General features: G+C 45.9%; 1 protein-coding gene across 1 annotated transcript in view; it reads right to left on the bottom strand.

The window, feature by feature from the left end:
* SFXN5 (sideroflexin 5) overlaps window positions 1–22,088 on the bottom strand; it is a 166,938-nt gene that overhangs the window by 88,152 nt on the left and 56,698 nt on the right. Inside the window, exons 8-9 of the mRNA XM_026659548.1 lie at window positions 16,641–16,697; window positions 12,890–12,955 (exon numbers count right to left, since the gene is read on the bottom strand). Coding sequence (XP_026515333.1) covers window positions 12,890–12,955; window positions 16,641–16,697 — 123 coding nt within the window. The remainder of the gene's footprint in view (window positions 1–12,889; window positions 12,956–16,640; window positions 16,698–22,088) is intronic.

Raw genomic sequence — 22,088 nt, 5'->3', positions numbered from 1 at the left:
ATGGGGAACAGATATTTAATAATGGGCCTTTCAATCCTGCAGAGAAAGATATAACACGCTCCAATAGCTGGAAGTTGAAGCTCGACAAATTCAGATTGGAAATAAGGTGTAAATTTTTAACAGTGAGGGCAATTAACCACTGGAACAATTTACCAAGGGTCATAGTGGATTCTCTATATCTGACCATTTTTAAATCAAGATCAGATGTTTTTCTAAAAGATCTGCTCTAGGAACTACTTTGGGGAAGTTCTCTGGCCTGTACTATACAGACTAGATGATCACAGTAGTCCCTTCTGGCCTTGGCATCTATAAAAGGCTGTAGCAGACTCAAACCTCTATAAAAAGAACAGGAGTACTCGTGGCACCTTAGAGACTAAAAGTACTCCTGTTCTTTTTGCGGATACAGACTAACTCGGCTGCTACTCTGAAACCTGTCAAACCTCTATGTGATCCAGCCACTGGAGGCATCAGGTACCACAGATCTTACACCTAGGCCCGCTGAATGGGAACCTTATCCTCTGTGCCACCAAGCTGCAAGGGGTGAGGAGGAAACTGCTTCTAATACCCCTCCACCAGAAGCTACACCCACTGACTAATAGCAGACTGCTGATTGGACACCACTGGGTGTTCCAGTCCCATCTGAGCAACTAACTGCGAGGCCTGTTGCTGCCCAGACTCTGAAGGCCAAGTTCCTGCTTCCTTTCCTGGCTTCTGCTTCTTTTCCCACCTACCATGCCTCATCCCTGTTCCTGCTGTCATGCCTTGCCCCTTCCTGCTTCCACACCCTGACCTCAGTCGCTGACTCCAGTTTTACCTTTGGCGTGACCACAACCCTGACTTTACTCTTGCTCCAACCATTAGGTCAGACAGCCCACCTTACAGCCCAGACAGCTTGCTCAGACCAACCTCAATCTCGTCCAGGACTCATTGTTGACCCCTGGACGTGGGGGGGACACTGCTGGGGGTCCTGCCCCAGGGTTCTGAGCCTTCTCAGGAGCAGCTTGCTGCCCTTCAGGCAGAAAACCAGAAACAGAAAGACCAAGTACAACAGTTGCAGACAGGAAATCGTTTCTTGCAGGAGCAAGCTGCAGCGCTTTGAATGGCTGTGGGTAACCGTTCGGCTTCTCTTATGACACCGGTCCCAGAGTTCCTTTGCCAGAGAGATGATGGTACCGGCAGTAAGTTTCGTGGGTTCGGTACCCAATGCAGACTCCTGTTTATGCTCTAGCCCCAGGAGCATGCCAGATATCAAGTTAATGTGGGGCTAGTACGGAGCCTGCTTACTGGGGAGGCCCTGGTGTGGGCCTCTCCCTTTCTAGAACAGAATCCCTCAGCACTGACCAAGTGAGACTCTTTCTTACACGCATTTGCCAATATTTTCGATGACCCTCCCTGGGCTGCATTACTCCTGCTTGCTGAATTTGCTTCATTGCTGACTCTGGCTTTGACCATTGGTATGTGACCTGATCCTGACTCGACTCCTGGCTCCAACAACCACTAGCTCAGATAGCCCATGTTACAGGCCCTGACAGGAGGAGACAGACTGCTACAGTGAGTAAGCATGGGTTACATTTATATGCAATTTTATTTATTATAGTCCAAACACAAACACACCCTCTCTGCCCTTCCCCCCCCCTTTTTTTTCTTTTCTTCCCAACATCCAGTTAAGGTTGCTAAGCAATCAATGCATTGTTAGCTGTCACTTAATTTACAAAACCCAAGCACTTAAAAGAATATAAATGAACAGTTACAGACAACACAGATCTTATGCTGCCCACACAACAAAGACACACATTAGCCTTATACAATACAAACAAAAGCATATGGATTTTTTTCCCCTTCAGTTTTTAAGATGGAGAAATTCAAAACAACCCTGCAGTCAACAGAGGGCAACATGCTCATACAAACATATGCTCAGTCCCATGATTCCTAGCTGATGACTGGATTTACTTCCAACTTTTCTTGGAAATTCAGTCTGTACCCATGGGAAAGCATGGTCAATAGCAACCATACAGACATTATTTTCCATGCCCAACAAAGGATTTAATCCCAACTATAACTGGAAATCTGAATGCAGTCTTGACTATGGAGTCACCACTGATGCCTTCATGTGGAATTACATATACCACACACACACACATCATCATCATCATACAGGGCTTAATTCTGATCTCACTTACACCAGGTTCTCACCGGTATAACTTCCTGACCATCCTAGTGTGAGATCAGAATGATGCCAACAATATCACACAGCCCCTCTGAGGTGGAGGGCAACAGGTAGACAACTAACCAGCTGAGCAATAAGCTAAACAGCACGTTGCACAGTTGGGAGAGGTCAGAAATTTAGCTAAGGACACTGGAAAAAGCCCTTACGCTTCTGAGAAATCCCATAGGATCTTTACACAAAGCAGGCAGGACCTTGGTTTTGAAGGCTTGTCCAAAAGATCCTCCTACGCACCGTACTGAATGGAACTCTGTTTATCTCTGTCGGATGATCCTGGAAGGTTTTGAACCTTTGGTTCTGAGGAACTTAAGTGTTTCAAATTGGATGCTTAAAGGCCAGAACCTAAATCTGCAGAAATCAATAAAAAGAGTCCTACTGACTTCAGTGCACTTCAAATTGTTGTCTAAATCACTAAGCTAACCCGCTCAGAATTTATTTATATACAGCAGATTTTTGTTACCCTTTATTTTACTGCTAATAATTGATGCAAGCTAGGTATGATAGTGTTATCCCACACCACCTCTGATCCTTCTACTTAACAGAGAGCTTACACTCAATGTAACATCCCTGCAGATAATTTCTTTTCTTGTTTATTGCTCATTACCTTACATTTCTCCACACTGAGTTACCAAGGCTGTCTGCTCACTTCTTATTCTTTTTCAATCTTCCCACTGAAGCTGGTCAGACATTTTCCTTCTGCAGGAAATTATGAATATTTTTGTTCTATATTGGAACAAAGTCAAAATTTATAGGACTGGCATTTTCAAACTGTATCGGCTCGAGATCTGCTGGCGGTTCCAGGCCGGATTGAGGCTGACTCTAGCTTTCCGCAGTCTCCCGATAGTCATTGGATTCCTTGCTCACCTGATCTGACATGCATCTGATTTCCTCCTCTAGAAAATGTATGTCTCATTGCAGCGCCAGTCCCCCTTCCTGCTCTGAGAACACCGAAGCAAAGAATTAATTTAAGTATTATTTCAGTGATGTCTTTTTCTTAGGCCAAGTTCCCCTTACGCCTCCTAGACAGCCCAATGTTTTCTTTTGGGAACTCTTGCCCATGAGAGGCTGGAAGGGGTAAAGCCTCAGCTGGAGTAAATTGATGATTTACTGGAGCTACAGTGATTAACACCAGCTGAGGAGTTGGCACAATAAAGTATATCATTGATCTTATTCCATTATACCCTACAAGGCTCCTTTGGTTTAGTGGATTGACAGGACTGGGAGCCAGAACTTCTGGTTTCTATTCCACTGATTCTCAAACTTCATTGCACCGTAACCCCCTTCTGACAACAAAAATTACTACAAGACCCCAGGAGGAGGAACTGAAGCCTGAGTCTGCCCGAGCCGCAGGGAGGCTTCAAGGGCTTCAGCCCCGGGGGAGGGTACCTGTAGCCTGAGCCCTGCCGCCCAGGGCTGAAGCCCCTGTGATTCTGTCCTGGGCAGTGGGGCTCAGTCTTCGGTTTTGACCCCAGGCCCCAGAAAGTCTAACACCAGCCCTGGCGACCCCATTACAATGGGGTCCCAACCCACTTCGGGGTCCCAACCCACAGTTTGAGAACCGCTGTTCTATTCCTAGCTCTGACTCTCTGGGTGACCTTGGGCAAGTCCTTTAAGCTCTCTGTGTCTCAGTTACCCTCTCTGTGTAATGCAGATCATAATAATAGCGTTCCTCCGTTGTAAAGTGCTTTGAGACCTACAAATGTAAGGCCCCATATAACATTAACTATTATGATGTGTCTCGGCTCCCCAGAGTAGTCAGTGGGTGGTTTCTCTCCTTCGATGTCAGTCAGGCAGCAAAGGACCAACCAGAAGCCAAAGATTTGGAGCCAAGGCCCTCTCCTTTCAGGCCCTCTGGCTCCAAGCTCACTGGTCTCTTGGGGTATGTCCACATGCATTTTGAAGCCCACAGGAGCTCCAAGCCTGGATCTATAGACTTGGCCGAGTGGGGCTCGCACGTACGCTCTAAAAACAGCTGTACAGACAGTGCTTCGAAGTTGTGGCTTGGGCTGGCGTCCCGGCTCTGCAGCAGCTTCAAAGCACTGTCTGCACAGCTATTTTTAGAGCACTAGCTTGAGCCCCACTAGCCCAAGTTTGTCAAGCCGGGCTGGGATACTCACTCCTGCGGTCTCCAAAGTGCTGTGTAGACGTACCCTTGGGGAGGAAGGCAGCAGGTGTCTTATAGTGAGGGGCCATTTTAGAGACAGGAGCCATGAAGACTGCACAGCCAAATCAGGCTTCCATGAGGTGCCCTAATTGGGTACCCTCCAGTGTTTTATTACAGGGCCTGTGTGTCTGAAATGCCAGCCGAGCAGTGCCCCAGACACCTGCCAGTCTGAGCAGCTCCACACTGGACGTCCTCACTTCATTTCAGAGTTCCCCCCAGCAGATCGAGGTGTGAGCACAACACCCAAGGGTTATGGGGACAGGAGAGAGGGATACCCTCCGGACCAGCCCTTCCACGTGTCCCCTGAGGTAGAAGCAGACAGTCTTAACATTCAGGCTGCTCAGAAGAGAAGCTTCCTAATTAAAAGGCAGTTATTTCTGACAGTCCCCCACACTCTCATGTTCTCATAAAAAAAAAAAAGTCCCCCAGCGTTGCTTACTACAAAACGTGGGCCATCTTCTCAGCCTGGTGTTGGTTCCACTGGAGTCTGTCTAAGAAACCCCCCTCACGCAGACATCCTGGAGTCTCTCTAACATGAGGGTATCTCAGCTAGCTCCACAGGGATCCAAACTTCAGACCTCGAAAGCCCAAGGGGCTCCACTAGGGGTATCTGTGGGAAATTCAACCCTATTGTGACTAGATTCCTAAAGGCCATGTACTACCTTAGGCTTCCAGTGATGTCCCTGCTCCCTCCCTGGAACCTCAACAGGCTGCTCCAGGCCCTTTGTGCCCCTACTATGCTCTCCTGGATGACAGCGCTCAGACTCCCGTCACCTCCACCTGAAGGGTGAGGGGGGCTCACAGCAGTGGCCTGCAATCGCTCACCTCATTTTACCTAAGGGAAAAGCAGCATTTCACACTTGTCCCAGCTTCTTTTCATTTTAAACAGGAGACTTCCCACCCCAATGTTTGCTGTGACCCCAATTGCAGAAGGAAACCCCAGATGCAGTTGGAAATCCAAGTGCCGGAGGACGTCTGTAGAGCCTTGAAGACCTACTTGTCATGAACAAAGGAGGGGGGAAAGCCCTATTCCTTCTTCATCCTCAAGGGTTCCTGCAAGAGGATTAAAGCACATCTGACCATACTCCCTTGCTGTATCCATCCTGATCACCTATACCTCTGCGAGCCTCCCCTCCCTGATTCAACTTCAAGCGCATTCTGTCAGAGCCACTTTTTGGGTAGAGAGAAGAGAGGCCTCCCTTGGATGAACTCTGAAGCGCCAGCTGCACCTTCACCAATCACTACTGACCGGACCTGCCTTTGCCAGCAGATGAAGCATTGGCATATAGAGTGCTCCAAGAAAATAATTTATTACTGCCCTTAAGGTGGCTTTCCTCAATGGAGCACTCTTCCTTCCCTTCTCTTTCCAGACTGCCCAACTTTCTTCTCCTGTCACTTTAGCCGGTTCAGTTAGCTGGCTGTTAATTTCCCATTCTCCTCCCTGGGTGGGTGTTGCTAACCAGACCCATCATCCATACTGGGAAGCCAAGCCACAGAAAAACAAAAATTTTCTTACCTGCTAATTGGTTTTCCGTGGCTTGCTGAGCCAGTGAAGACCCCCCACCCAGGCAGCCCTTTGGACTAATGGATACTGCCGGGAGCATGGTGTAGGCTAAGCAGGTTTAGTTGCCAGCTTTGGAAATCATTCACAGGGGAGCCTAGGGACAGAGAGCCTGATTTTCTGCTCACTAACACTGGAGTAAGTTGGGAGTAACTCTACTTAAACCACTGAAGCTACAACGGCATAAGTGCAAGGAGAATCAGGTCCAGAGTGTCTAAAAGGGGGGGAGGGCTTGGTGCCAGATCTCTTGCCTAGACACCAAGAGAACCACCATTCATCATCCACACTGCTTGTCAAGCCACAGAAAACCAATCAGTGGTAAGAACACTTGCTTCTATTGCACATAGTTCCCCACCTCCACGTCTTCCACTCTTTGGATTTATTTTTTTTTAAACACTCTTTTAAGCTTCATTCCAGGATCATTCTATTCTTCCCCCCAGCCAATGTTTCTAAATCACTTTTATATCAGTCCCTCTATTGCCCATTTTTCCTCCTCCTAGTATGATTTACAGAAGTCATCGAAGGAAAAGACCTATTGGATCATCCAGTCCATCTCCTAGCCAATATGAGATTGCTCCCTACGGTGCTTTTGTACAATCTAGCTTTAAAAGCCCAAAAGAACGGGGCAGGCACCACTTCTCTAAGGAAACTATTCCACAGCCCCATACATCTCACTGTCAGGAAGTTTCTCCATATTCAATCTAAACCTTCCATTTCTTTTTATCTTTACTGGCTGTTATCATGTACCCCCTTAGGCATTCTTTAGACAATTTATATACATATGTAGCGCTTTTAATCTTTCCTAGTAACTCAGTCCCTCCAGGCCTGATCCTTTGTTTGGTTCTTTGAATTCCTGCCAAATTATCAGTGTCTTTCTGGTAATCTGGTGTTGCCACCAAAATGTAATACAACTGAACACAAGTACAACTGCTTGATTGACGGAGCACACACCCCTTTGATAGCACAGGAGTTGCACGAACCTCTGGTTCAACAACCTACTGTAGAACCATTTGATCACCATGCTGTGCATTGAGCTGATTGTTTTGGTGACATTTCCACAGCTGCCTGAGATTCTTGTACTGAGCTGCTGTATGTCAAAGAAACAGCACAGCTTTAAAGGGGCATTTCTGACCCCCAAATGGAGGCTGTTATCACAGCGGAAGTGTACTGGAGCGCTGACTCTGAAGCTGGAAGGGTTCGCAGTTCAGTACTGGGGTTAGTGATGGGTTCAAACCAAAGCCCTGGGTACAAACACCTACACTTTTGTCATGTTTGGATCTGGAACCTAAGAACCATGTCCAATTATGATGCTTGCAAAAATTATTAACAGGAATAATAATGTGCTTTTCGCTTACATAGCATTTTTCATCTTCCCAAAGCTTGACAAATTACAGGTATGGGTGTATGATTACAAGTAAAGGGTTTTCAGATCATTATAAACCCCTCTGACTTATTGGGAAAAAAATATTTTAAAATATACCTGGTTTCTCTCAATTCCTATCAATGTCCCCTGGCTTTGTCTGTCTTGTTTAGGAAAACCAGCTGATACTAATTGTACTTCACATATTACCACAGTGAACAGCGGCCAGATATCCATACTGGGTAAATAAGCTCTAACAACAGGACTCTGATTGTTGAAAAAGAACAATTCTTGCTTAGCGTTCAGGAGACCAGTTAAGCGTATAGCAAGCAAAATAAAAGGCAGAAAGAAGGCTTGCTTTGGCAAGAATACTGAGAACAAGATAAAAATAAACCAAAATCACAGAGGGATAAAAAAATAAATCTAGGTTACTTACCAGTAACTAGAATCCTTTAAACATATTGCTTCCTCAGAACCACACTCTTGGAAGTTGTATGCTGTGCTGCATCGATCCAACAGTCTTTAAAATAGTTAGCTTAGCTCTACATATGTGCTCAATGGGGGTAAAGACCACCTCTATCTAAAGAATCACGTCTACCCTCCCCCCTCTATTCCTGTCCAGAACACAGGAAGCAAGTGTCTGTCTGTGGAGGCAATATATTTGCAGAATATCCTAGAAAAACTATGTAAATCAGTGACGGAAGAGACCTGTCAAAACTGCTACTTCATCTCCTTCTTCCTCAGTCAATGCAGGATTATTGCCTAAAGTATATTCTCTAGTTTGTTTTTAAATGGCTAATTTATCTGGAGATTGGGTGGGTGAAGCAATAAATTCCTGGACCTAGTATAGTTTTCCTTGCCCTAAGTTACATAGTGCATCAGTGGATGGAGAGGGAACAGGTTCCAGGGCCAAAAGCTTTAGACATGGGTCCCTATAGTTAATCTAACTAATCTACATTGAGGCACTTAAATAAGCGGCCTGATTTTCAGGGATGCTGAGAAGTGGCAGCTCCCGCTGACCTCATTTGGGAGCTGCAGGTGTCCAGCACATCTGAAAATCAGGCCACTTCTTTAGACACCTAACTTCAGTCACCCAATTTGAACATTTTGACCTACATCTCCTGTCTGACTCTTAGGTGCTCATTTGGCCTCCCTTACCATGGTAGCTGAGTGCATCGCAGTCTTAAATGTCCTTATCCTCACTTTCTCTGTGAGGTAGAGAAATGCGAGCTTCCCCATTGTGTGGATGGGGAACTGAGGTACAGAGAGACAAAGGCTCAGCTCCTCAAAGGCATTTAGGCTCCTAACTTCCGGAAGGTAGGAGCCTAAATACCTTTGCGAAGCTGGGCCAAAGTGACTTGTCCCAGGTCCCAGAGGAAGTCTGTGGTAGAGGAAGGAAGTGATCTCAGATCCCAGGCTACCACTCTAACCACGTAGCCATCCTTCCCGGTCGGAATCTCAAGCCATTAGACCAGTATTGGCTCTGAATGAAAATCTAGTTTATAGTCAGTAGAATTTGTTCACGAAAGCTGACAAACACCATCAGGCCTGATTCTCCTCTCACTTCTACTGATGAAAACAGGAGTAACTCCACTGACATCACCTGAGTGCAACAGGATAAGCAAGAGCCAAATAAACCCCTTTTCCCTAAGAAAAAATGTCTAATTGATCCCCAGAAAAGATGACAGCCTCCTAAAGAAATGCACAGCAAGGAGGCCAGATTGAAACAGAGCTCAAAAAAAAAAAAAAAAAAAAAGTTACCCCCTATGGCACTGGATGTGTAGACGAAAGTCACAGGACAAATAAATGAGTCAAGCAGAAAGGAACTAGATTTATAAGAATGAACAAGGCAGCGCAAAGCAGTAAATGCCACTTCTGCGGTCATGGGGAAACGCTTGTTTATAAAGCATTACAGAGCTTTTTGGTTAATTGCTAAAAACACAGGGCCAAATTCTGTTGTAAGTTACACCCCTGCAACCTGATTTGGTCATACAGGCGTCACTGAGAGCAGAACCTAGCCCACGGTGGTTAGATAAAGACAAAGGGTATTTAAACTATGGAAAATATGACCTCAAATCAACTGACTTGTCATGACCTTTCTGTACTGATCTCCCCCTCCCCCCCTCCCCCCAACTAGCTCTCCTTCTGTCACTTGCACGCTGCAAACATGGAAGGGACTCACTTTAATTAATACAAGGTCTCTGCAGACCACTGGAGATAATGGCACTTGTTTTCAGGTCATCTAGTCTTAATAGGCTCACACTGGGAGGTGATTTGCTGCTAATTGACAGCAGAGATCAGTTAATGAGGTCTAAGGCCTTAGAATCCCAGGGAACAAAAACTAAGGCTCTTTCTCAATCATTTTTTGTTTAACAGATAGATGTGGAATACCTGTTTCAGAAACTTTACTTTGGTTATTAACCTAGCCGCTTACCAGGTAAAATCACTGCATCTGTAAAAAGTTTTGTCTCCGCACAGCAGGAGGATCTCACTCAGTTCAAAACTGCCCTAAAAGGAAGGGAGCTCCAAGTGAATGAGACTACTTTTACTCAAACTGATAGGGCCAGGCACTGTATAACAATGACACTATATAAGCAAACAAAGTAAAAACTGGCCAGAAAGATGTGTTGTTCAGATTATAATTCCAACAGGATGGGCTAACTGGACTGAAATGATTTAGGATTAATAATAAATATGAATGTTACATTTATACTTACAGTACAAATCTAGGTGAGAGGCCACAGTGCCTTGTGATGTATCATTATGACAAATAAGATCAGCCAGGATGCCCCTGCTAACAATCCACAGATGTGACTGTTACGGGCTAGCGCTGAGCTTTGTCAGTGGAGGGTCCCTCATCTGGAATCCACTTTTTCTGCTGATATGAGAGCTACTGACGTTCAGGAAATGGTGAAAGGCTCATATCTTCTCCCAGGCTTTTGCCTGCTCTGTGTGCGCACCTGGGGGGCTAATAGGTGGTATGTGTTGGGGGGGGGAAGATCTGGGGTGGGAGGTAACTGCTTGAGGAAATAGTGAAGAAACTAGGACAAATTCAGCAGTTACATAAATTGTGGTGGAAGTTGTATGTAGAATGTAAGAGGTAAAGCAGAGTAACGTGACAATCAGTAATTGTGCAAAATGAGTGTAATTTACACTCAGAGGCGGAAATTTACACGTAAGAAGAAAAACGACTAAGCCCTAGTCTACACTACAGAGTTAGGGTGTTGTAAGGCAGCTTACATCAACCTAACTCTGTAAGTGTCTACACTAAAATGGAGCTCCCACTGATGTAACTCGCCCACTACACCGACTTAATAACTCCGCCTCCATGAGAGGCATGGCGCTTAAATTGATGTAGTTAGGTCGACGCAGTGTCTGTGTAGACACTGCGTTACTTACATCGACTGTTGCTGCCTTTCAGAAGCCGTCCCACAATGGCCACACTTACAGTGAAATTGGTGTAAGCGCTCCTGGTTAGGATGTGCGCCAACACAAGAAGCATAGTGTGGACATGCAAAAGCAGTTGAATTACTGCAGAGGCTGTAAATTGATGTAACTTAAGACGACTTAATTTTGTAGTGTAGACTTGCCCTAACACAAGGGTGTCAGATAAAGATATATACTTTCAGTCCAAACAATCTCAAAACATTCAACAAACTCTATGCTCAATCTTGCTGTCCTTACTCAGGTAACATTGTTGACTTCATAGGTCCGAGCATTTTATTTATAGACAACACCACAGAAACACCCACTGCTGCTGTGAAGGGCAGTAGCCTACTGGCAACTGCAGGAAAGTGAGAGATGGGGGATGTTTTGGCCAAGATAACAGGGCAATCCCTGCTCTTATAAAAGTTGCCAGGGGATCTTTAATGTCCAAGCAGAGCAAACAGAACACTTTAGTTTTTAAGGCCATATTTGAAAGCCCACCTTGAAAAGAAGAATGGCTGAGTCAACTCTGGAAATGTATCTACTCTACACAAATGATGAATAGCTGAGTTGAACTTGTGCTTCTAGGAAGTCTAAGAATTATAAACCTGATTGTTACCACTAAGCCATAAACTTAGGGATGTAAACTTGTAAGGGCTTGTCTTCACTGCTGAGTTAACCTAAATTACAACTAGAATAATGCCCATAACAAAAATCCTGCCCACACACAAAAACCCTTAACTCAAGTGCAGTGGTGCTTTTAATCTGAGTTGGCCCACCAATCGAGGCTAACCCAGGAATGGGCAAACATTTTGGGCCGAGGGCCAAGTCTGGGTGGGGAAATTGTATGCAGGGCTGGAGCAGGGGGTTGGGGGAGTGGAGTGCGGGGTGTGGGAGGGGGTATGGGGTGCAGGAAGGGGCTCAGGGCAAGGGATTGGGGCAGAGGAGGGGCGCGGGGCATATGAGGGGGCTGAGGGAAGGGGGTTGAGGTCCAGGAGGGGTGCGGAGTGCAGGGGGGGCTCAGGGCAGGGGGTTGGGGTGCAGGAGGGGTGCGCGGTGCAGGCAGGGGGCTTAGGACAGGGAGTTGGGGGGTGGGGTGCAGGAGGGGTTCGGGCTCTGGGGTGGCAGCGGCATGCACCGGGGCCAGGGCAGGCTCCCTACATGCCTGCCCTGTCCCCGGCCCCACGCCGCTCCAGGAAGCACTGCGGCCCTGCGGGAGGGGGGGCAGAGGGCTCCGTGTGCGCTGGCCTTGCCGCGCCTCCAGGTACCTCCCCCAAAGCTCCCACTGGCCGTGGTTCCCTGTTCCTGGCCAATGGGAGCTGCGGGGGGCGGTGCCTGGAGGCTAGGGCCCGGGGGCCGCAGGGACTTTGGGCTGGCTGCTGCTGAGAGCGGCGCAGGGCCCGTTGCGCCACGGGGGGCAATCCCGCGGGCTGGATCCAAAGCCCTGAGTGGCTGGATCCGGCCCGCGGGCCATAGTTTGCCCACCCCTGGGCTAACCTCAAGTCAGCAGAACTCGTCAGCTACTAACACAACCAATCTGTGCAGCTAATACAATCATTCTATGCAGCTCAAGTGCTATTATACAGTGGGGGAATTAATTTGAGGGTAAATAACTCGATTTAACTTTTCAGTGAAGACATAACCTTGACTTCTACTACATAGAGCTAAGGCCACGTTTACACCAGCAAGCTTACAGTGGCGTATGCAGTGGCGCCACTGTGAGATCGCTCGTGTAGCCGCTCTATGCCGATGGGAGAGAGCTTCCCCCGTCAACATAATAAAACTGCCTCAACGAGCAAGCAGTAGCTATGTTGGCGGGAGACGCTCTCCCACTGACATAACGCTGTGCATACTACCACTTATGCCAGCAAAACTTATGTCACTCAGGGGTATGTTTTTCACACCCCTGCGTGGCATAAGTGGTAATGTAGCCATAGCCTTAAGTAGAGCGTAATGCCTTGGTGGTGCAAAGTCTGGGTGCCTATGGACAGAGAGCCCTAAGTGTTAACAATCTTTTCTTGATATTCAATCTAGGTTATGTCTATTAAAGTAAAGCCCTTTGCCATTTCAAACAAACCATTTCTCAAAAAATACAAAATTAATATGGGGGAGAAGTTATTTCTTTAGAGGAGAGAAATATAAAGTGTTACCCACTGCAATTGAGACAGCACTTATGACAGCTCCCAAGTAGCCCTGGATGAACTTGGATGTTGGAGAAGGCTTTGGAAAGGAAAGAAAAAGAAAACAATTTCAACACAGAATTCTGGTTATGAAAATAATTCTGAATTATTATTATTATTACTACTACTACTATTTTAAAAATGTTTGGTTTTGTCACAGCTGCTGGGTTATACGTGGCCCTGTTAGCTAGTGGGATTGCCAAAACAACAGGAGTTACAGCCTGATGGAGTAGGTTAAAGCAGTGGCTCTCAACCAGGGGTACACATACCCCTGGGAGTACGTGGAGGTCTTCCAGAGGATACATCAACTCATCTAGATCAGCGTTTTTCAACCTGGGGGTCATGGGATGTGTTTAGGAGGGTCACAAGGGCAGGGCTGGTGTTTGGGGTGGCAAGCAAGCAGTGCCACAGTGGGCCCTGCAAAGCTAAGTTAGATGCTTCAGCCTGAGCCCCACTGGGTTGCAGGGGCTGAAGCACGTAACTTACCTTTGCGGGCCCCCTGTGGTTTTTAAGTGAGGTGAAACTTGGGGTACGCAGGACAAATCAGACTCCTGAAAGGGGTAGAGTATTCTGGAAAGGTTGAAAACCAGTGGGTTAAAGCAGTGGTTCGCAACCAGGGGTACGCATACCCCTAAGGGTGCACAGATGTCTTTAGGGGGTACATCAACTCATCTAGAGATTTGCCTAGTTTTACAACAGGCTACAGAAAAAGCACTAGCGAAGTCAGTACAAACTTAAATTTCAGACTGACAATGACTGGTTTATACTGCTCTATAGACTATACACTGAAATGTAAGTACAATATTTATATTCCAATTGGTTTATTTTATAACTATATGGTAAAAATGAGAAAGTCAGCAATATTCAGTAAGAGTGTGGCTGTGACACTTTTGTATTTTTATGTCTCATTTTGTAAGCAAGTAGTTTTTAAGTGAGGTGAAACTTGGGGTATGCAAGAAAAAAATCAGACCTCTTAAAGGGATATAGTAGCCTGAAAAGGTTGAGAGCCACTGACTTAAAGGACTTATACTAAACTGGGAGGAGTGGTAGATACACTGGAGGGTAGGGATAGTATACAAAGAGACCTAGACAAATTAGAGGATTGGGCCAAAAGAAATCTGATGAGGTTCAACAAGGACAAGTGCAGAGTCCTGCACTTAGGACGGAAGAATCCTATGCACTGCTACAGACTAGGGACCGAATGGCTAGGAAGCAGTTCTGCAGAAAAGGACCTAGGGGTTGCAGTGGACGAGAAGCTGGATATGAGTCAACAGTGTGCCCTTGTTGCCAAGAAGGCTAATGGCATTTTGGGCTGTATAACTAGGGGCATTGCCAGCAGATCGAGGGACGTGATCATTCCCCTCTATTCGACATTGGTGAGGCCTCATCTGGAGTACTGTGTCCAGTTTTGGGCCCCACACTACAAGAAGGATGTGGACAAATTGGAAAGAGTCCAGCAGGAGAGCAACAAAACTGATTGGGGGCTGGAACACATGATTTATGAGGAGAGGCTGAGGGAACTGGGACTGTTTAGTCTGCAGAAGAGAAGAATGAGGGGGGATTTGATAGCTGCTTTCAACTACCCGAAAGGGGATTCCAAAGAGGATGGATCTAGACTGTTCTCAGTGATACCTGATGACAGAACAAGAAGTAATGGTCTCAAGTTGCAGTGGGGGAGGTTTAGGTTGGATATTAGAAAAAACTTTTTCACTAGGAGGGTGGTGAAGCACTGGAATGGGTTACCTAGGGAGGTGGTGGAATCTCCTTCCTTAGAGGTTTTTAAGGTCAGGCTTGACAAAGCCCTGGCTGGGATGATTTAGTTGGGAATTGGTCCTGCTTTGGGCAGGGGTTGGACAAGATGACCTCCTGAGGTCCCTTCCAACCCTGATATTCTATGATTCTATGACTTGGAAAATTATTTATTTAGCACCAGAAACTTACTATTTGTCCTGGAAATATTATACGTAAGTGCGATGTGGCAGAACTATTCACACACACACACACACACACACACACACACACGTACATTATGAACCCAAAGCTTTCTGATTTAACTATAGCTCTTTGGCCTGGTCTACACTGGGGGTGGTGTCGATGTAAGATACGCAACTTCAGCTAGGGGAATACCATAGCTGAAGTCACCGTATCTTATTCCGACTTACCTCCCGTCCTTACGGCGCGGGATCGACGGCTGCGGCTCCCCCGTCGACTCCGCTACCGTCGCTCGCTCCGGAGGAGTTCCGGAGTCGACGGGGAGCGCGTTCGGGGATCGATATATCACGTCTCGACGAGATGCGATATATTGATCGCTACCCGCCGATACGGTGGGTAGTCTGGACGTACCCAAAGGTTATCTTGACCTGACAACTTCTTTTAGCTTTTAATGAGAATCTATTGCATGTAAGTCCGATGGCTTCTAATTCAGCTTCATACCTTGAGCTCTCAGACATCATGAGAAGTGATACAACAACATAAAAGTTTTGGGGGACGAGGGGCAAAAGAAAGACTCGGAGTAAGAACAGTTTAGTTCTGCAACTGCATTGAGAGGAACACCCCTGGGCTAGTAACAAAATGGGGGAAGGACTTGTCCCCCACCCCCCACCAGGGGTTGTATATTTAATCGTGGAGTCTTCTTTTGTCATCAGAAAAGCCAAATATCGATCATATTTTCTCTTTACTCTGTTAAATTATGTCTCTTTTTACCAATCAAGACTATCAACTGGGCAAATTGCAGTTGCGGCAGCATGTTGTCTGCCATGTAGGAGACCAAGATCTGGAAGAGAAACTGACTCATCTCCCCAAATTAGTGGGTGCCAAGTGTACTGGAGAAGAGAGAAGCTTGGTGTCTGGAAAGAGGCCCAGAATCCCCACTTTTAAATGCTCTTGAAAACGAGAGCATTGGATACAGAGGGCATGCCTGTACAGCTCCTGTGCCAGCTTTATCTAACAAGTTCTGCCAGGCCACCTGTAAAGAGGAGGATGGACTCTAGGACCCTGCAGAACTCCTCTATGCAGTCACCCTGATTTCAAATGCTTGAAACCTGTCTGAAGGTGTAGACTGAATACTGAGGAATCACACTAGCAGATGCTTCTTATAGGGTGACCAGACAGCAAATGTGAAAAATCGGGACGGAGGTGGGGGGTAATAGGAGCCTATATAAGAAAAAGACCGAAAAATCAGGACTGTCCCTATAAAATCGGGACATCTGGTCACCCTAGCTTCTTATTAGCACTAACCAGCAAGTACCAGAAGGAACCAGACTCTAGAGCGGAGAGGTCCTGCCATGGGGAATGGTTTTACGTCTGGTTGAGGTTATTTGAGTTACCAATAAAGTCAAACCCCTAGGAAGGAGCTAAATTAGGATTACATCCAGCATGCATATATTCTACCAAGCAGAATAGGAACTACACCTGCTTATATCACCTAAACCCAGACCGGCAACAGCCCTACTATTCTGGAACAATACCCCTGGTTTTGGTACTTTGAGGATTTGAACAAAAGGAACTAGATTTGAACCAGGGACTAGACTGAAAACACAAACTCAGTCCACTTATTATCTAAGACAATTTAATAATGAAGGCTCCATAGGAGAAAGGCCAATCCATAAACCTGCTGTGGCACCTACCCTGCAGTTTCTGTTAAAGCCCAAGATTCAGGAATTACGCTTTCAGTGTCAAAAAAGATCAGACTTACTGTAGAGACTGCCTATGTAGCATCTCCTCACCTTAGTTGCATTTCGGTTTGCATAGTTGACACATGCGTTGTGGCTCTGATTCAACCACTAAAAAGGAAATAAGAGATACAAACAACTGTTTTAAAAAAGAGAATGTATCTATGCCACTACTGCTGATGCAAAAAACAAAACTCCCTCCCCCCTTCCCAAACATGATACAGAAAAGTCCACTTTATCCAATTATACCTCCCACTGGGTCATGGAAGCTTTGTGATATCAAGGAGAATACTGTTATATGTCTGTGAAAGTACAGGGGTAACAGAGAGGAAAACTAAATGCAGAAATGTGCGTTATCCACTCTACACACACATACACACTCACACAAACAACCGCGACCCCTGCACATTTCTAAGGCTTTGTGCACACTTGGAATCCAATCCACTCTCCTTTTAAGCCAAGGGGTGTCTTTTAATTGACATCACTGGACAATGAATCTGGTCCTCGGACTACAGTACTAGCTACAGTAAAGTTTAAAAGGGACACCGTCAGATAGTTTAGACCCTATATTTAGTTTTTTCTAAATAAAAGTTTTACAAAATCTATTAACAGGAATATTTTCATGATACTTAAGAAAACCCAGTAAAAACAGTGGGTGTGCTCAGACTTAAACGTCCTATTACAGCTATCCCAGAACAACAGCCTTGTGCTATTCCTATTATTTATTATTGGTACTATAGTAGCCCCTAGATGTTCCAACGGAGATCAGGGTCCCATTGTGCTAGGTGCGGTACATACACATAGTGAGATAGTCTCCCCAACTGGTGTTTTGTTGAAGAGTGGCTGTTTGATCCCTTTAGGGGCTGTCCCCAAAAGAAAGACAAATAGGCTGGTCTCTCCCACTTGTCTGGAGGGGAGTGGGGGAAAGAATCTCTGCTTGGTATCCTCCACTGTCACCATTTTGTTATATTGCACCCCACCCCTGGCCCGATGGTTGATATCCCAGTGTCTTTGACCCTCCCCTTTTCACCAGCATTAAATCCACACAGACACGGACATACACTAAATCTAGAAAATAAACACACACCCTACATTAAAACAGTACAATTGTGATAAAAACTGATCTAAAGCTGGAAAGATCAAACCTTCTTTAAAATTCTTTTCATAAATGATAGCATCATTGAAGGGTTACAGAACATGGCAATTTTAACATTAAACATTCTTCTTCTTGCTCTGAAAGACATCCCTTGCCATGACATCCCTTATAAGAACATAAGAAAGGCCGTACCAGGTCAGACCAAAGGTCCATCTAGCCCAGTATCCTGTCTACCGACAGTGGCCAATGCCAGGTGCCCCAGAGGGAGTGAACCTAACAGGCAATGATCAAGTGATCTCTCTCCTGCCATCCATCTTCCCTCTGACAGACAGAGGCTAGGGACACCATTCCTTACCCATCCTGGCTAATAGCCATTAATGGACTTAACCACCATGAATTTATCCAGTTCTCTTTTAAACTCTGTTATAGTCCTAGCCTTCACAACCTCCTCAGGTAAGGAGTTCCACAAGTTGACTGTGCGCTGCATGAAGAAGAACTTCCTTTTATTTGTTTTAAATCTGCTGCCTATTATAGAAAGTTGCAGGATATTATAGGCCCTAGCAGCCAGTCTTTTAGACCCTCATTAAACTCAGTGGTTCTCAAACTGGGGGTTCATGGGAGGCTGGTCTGGGAATCATGAAAGAATCTACTGTACCATTTCGGGGATATGGACTGGATGATCTAATTGGTATTTCCATCTCTGACTTCTAGGACAGCATTTACTCCACTGTCAGCAACAGTATTGGCAACTGGAGAAGAGTAGTGCCGTGCTTTTGAACTGAAGTGCTTTATCCACAGCAGTTGTGAATGAAAAGAACTACGGTTCCCCACCCCACTCCCAAAGCAGGTGCCACACGTAATGTGCTTCAATGTAAGAGTAGGATACTACTGGTTCTTCTCCAGCTAATGGCCAGAACCTGAGAGGAGAGAAAGAAGAAAGGGGAGAGACAGAGTCACCGAGTGGTTAAATGTGGGGAGGGCATAGGCACAGAAAGACCAAATTAGGTAAAAGCAGTAGTGATGGCCCACAAGCATGTTCTTCCTATTGATCTCAGAACTTTTGCATAAAGGAATACATGGGGCCACCAAAATTTGCCTTTTATGCTAAAAAAATATGATTTGTGAGAATTTTGTTTGGCAATAGATGCTGGGAATTTGTCCTGGTTTCCAAGTGAGCCTTTATAAAGCTCCACTAATCAAACTCAACTGAAGTGGTCCATCGAGCAGAGCTACAGAAACTTCTCTAACAGACCCTCAACCAGGTGGAATTGGGTTTCATTGAGAACCCAATACTCACCCCTGCTTGGTCACCATCCCACAACTCCACCCCAGTTACCGACCAGAATCTCAGCTCAGAAATATAAAACTGGGACAAGTTTTGCCCCATTCCCTTCCTACCTTAAGCAGTCTTTAGAGTGGGGATGGATCAGTGCCCTGCTATCCACTCCCTGGCTCTGCTGTCTTCTGGGGGGGCTCGCTGATACACTTCTGGACTCTTCAGGAGGTGGCTGGATGGCCCACTCCCCCTGTCTGCAGAGTTCAGAGGGGGTGGCAATGGTAGTAGGGCCACTCCCCCCACATCCAGGAAAGATCTACTGGAGGGAGGGCGTTCTGAACACTCCCTCAATTCAGCAAAAATGGGTCTCCAAAGGCTCAGAGGGTCCCACTCATGCTGCTCCAATGACTGCTTACCTCAGTCTGGGGCCTGACATGCCCTTGACTGCAACATGCGTACTCAAGGTGCTGTGGTTAAAGTATGTCAGTGCAGGCGCACAGGGCTGCTGTCCTCCAGCTGCTGGTCAGAACCTGAGAAATGATACTGAAAGGAGAGAAGAAGGGAAAGAAACAGAAAGGAGTCAGAAAAGGAGGAAAGGAGAGGGAAAAGAGAATTGGAAAGATGGAGGGGAATGGGGTCAGAGGAAGAAGGGAGGGAGGGAACACGGATGGAGGGGCAAAAACGTTCTCTCCCTGGGAAGTCTGGTAACCCCCGTATTTTTTGCACCACAAATTAAGTTGGCATCTGAAGTTTGAGAGAAGCACTCCCAAAATGAACCTCTCCTGTTAACTCTATGATCTGGGGCAATTTGGTCTGACAGTGGCTCCAGCAGGCCGTCAGAACCAGAAAAAGTTTGAGAACCACTGAAGCAGCCTTCCAAGCGTGCTCCGAGTTAGTCAAGTTGAAGGCTATGTTCCTTTTCTTTGCTGCGGGCTGGGTTTGCATCTGATCACAGTTTGTCAAGCAGTTAGAATCCTACATTTCACATGTCAAATTCTACCTCTACATAAGCACATGTAACTCCCAGTGAAGTCAATGCTGTTCTACTATTGGTCTGGGACTTGAAATTTGTACACTTCTACCCCGATATAACGCTGTCCTCGGGAGCCAAAAAAAAACTTACCGCGTTATAGGTGAAACCGCGTTATATCGAACTTGCTTTGATCCACTGGAGTGCGCAGCCCCGCCCCCCCGGAGCACTATAACTATTTACCACGTTATTTTCGAATTCGCGTTATATCGGGTCGCGTTATATTGGGGTAGAGGTGTATATTCTGTTAACGAATTTCTCTTGGATTATGCTCTTGTGGGTTGTTGATTTTTTTTTTTTTAGAATACTCTTTCCCGTTCCAAACAAGGATTCCGACACCTTTATTTACACTGAGTAAATGCATTCTTCTTAGCATACGCGCAATGTGCCTCAGGTGCCACGTGACCAGGATTCATCACTGAATTTGGTCCACTGGTTGGATCATTAGCTTCCCCAGCCTGGGCCGGGTACTGATGGGGAGTGGGACATGAGTGCTGATCCATGGTCCCCAGTAACTGCACTGTAGTCTCATTGATTTCAGTGAGACTTATTGCACAGTAAGGTACTACTCACAGTGAGTAAGAATCTGGTCCTTGAAGAATTTCACAATTAAACAGGTTTTGTGCTGTGTTCATAGCTGGAGTCCTAGTTAAGAACAGACCCTTCAGTTTACCCCTTCAACTTTCTCTAAGTACAGAACACAAGGTTCACCTCTCACTGTGAACGGGGACTCTTTAGGGTCTTACCCTGCTACCTTACTCATATGAGTAGTCTTTACACATGCCAGGAGTCTCATTGACATCAGTGGGGCTACGCACATGAGTAAGAGTAGCATAATCAAGTGTCTGATCCTGCACCACTGAAATCAATGGGAGTTTTGTCACTGACTTCAGCAGGCACCGGATTGAACTCTGAGTTCTTAGGCATCATGACAGTGGGAGAGGTGAACAACTCTAGAAAATTCCAGCCACAATGCCTATTAAAGTTGTATACTGCACAAGATGCAGCTTCAGCGTTTGAACTATGTGGCCATAACTTACCTTGTTGAATTCAAACACAGCCACAAGTTACTAGGATATGCTTATAGCAACAGAGGGTCCTGTGGCACCTTTAAGACTAACAGAAGTATTGGGAGCATAAGCTTTCGTGGGTAAGAACCTCACTTCTTCAGATGCAAGTAATGGAAATTTCCAGAGGCAGGTATAAATCAGTATGGAGATAACGATATGCTTATGTTTTCTGTTGACTGCACCTTTCCAAAGTCCTAGATAGTCTGCACTATGCCTTGATCTTCCATGGCTGGCATGACATTTTATAGCACTATTTACTTTGAAGGCAATAAACAAAGATTTTAAAGAACAGTTTGAATAAGTCTTATTATATCAATTATTCAGAATTGCTTATTTGGGATAACATTTACTATGGCTCAAATTCTCACACACACACACACCTCACACATCTCTTGTACAAAGAAACCACATTGGGGTAATCGCAGAAACATTAGCCAAGCCCCCATTCAGAACGCAGAACTGGCACGGAGCCCAGCTGTCAGCTGATGCCCATGCAGCAAATGTGGAGTCTTCTGCATATATGCTCTGCTGCCACCACTGAAGTTCCGCTGCCTTGGGGACCTTCTGAAGCTGCAGAGCCCTGTGGATGAATTTCACTAAGAGAATATGCAGTGCTGTTGTAGCTGTGTCGGTCCCAGGGCATTAGAGAGACAAGGGGGGGGTGAGGTAATATCTTTTATTGGACCAACTTCTGTTGGTGAGAGAGACAAGCTTTTAATCCACACATAGCTCTTTTTTTCTAAGAGCTCTGTGGAGCTTGAAAGTTTGTCCCTCTCACCACAGAAGTTGGTCCAAAAAAGGATATTACCTCATCCTCCCTTGTCTCTCTAACAGAATATGCCCTTTTCAAGGTACGTAAAGGCTGGAACCTAAACGACTTGACAGAATGTCTTCAAAACAGCAGAGGGGTGAGCATCAAGGGCCTAATTCTCCATGGCTTTGCACCTTGTGTCATCATTTACTATACACCCACTTTGCTCAGGTGTAATACCATTTGGATTTAGCACCATTTTACACCTCCTTTACACAG

This window comes from Terrapene carolina, unplaced genomic scaffold (genome assembly GCF_002925995.2).
Source record: "Terrapene carolina triunguis isolate 2854851 unplaced genomic scaffold, T_m_triunguis-2.0 Scaffold633, whole genome shotgun sequence".
NCBI lineage: Eukaryota > Metazoa > Chordata > Testudines > Emydidae > Terrapene > Terrapene triunguis.
This window is presented reverse-complemented; position numbering and strand designations above follow the sequence as displayed.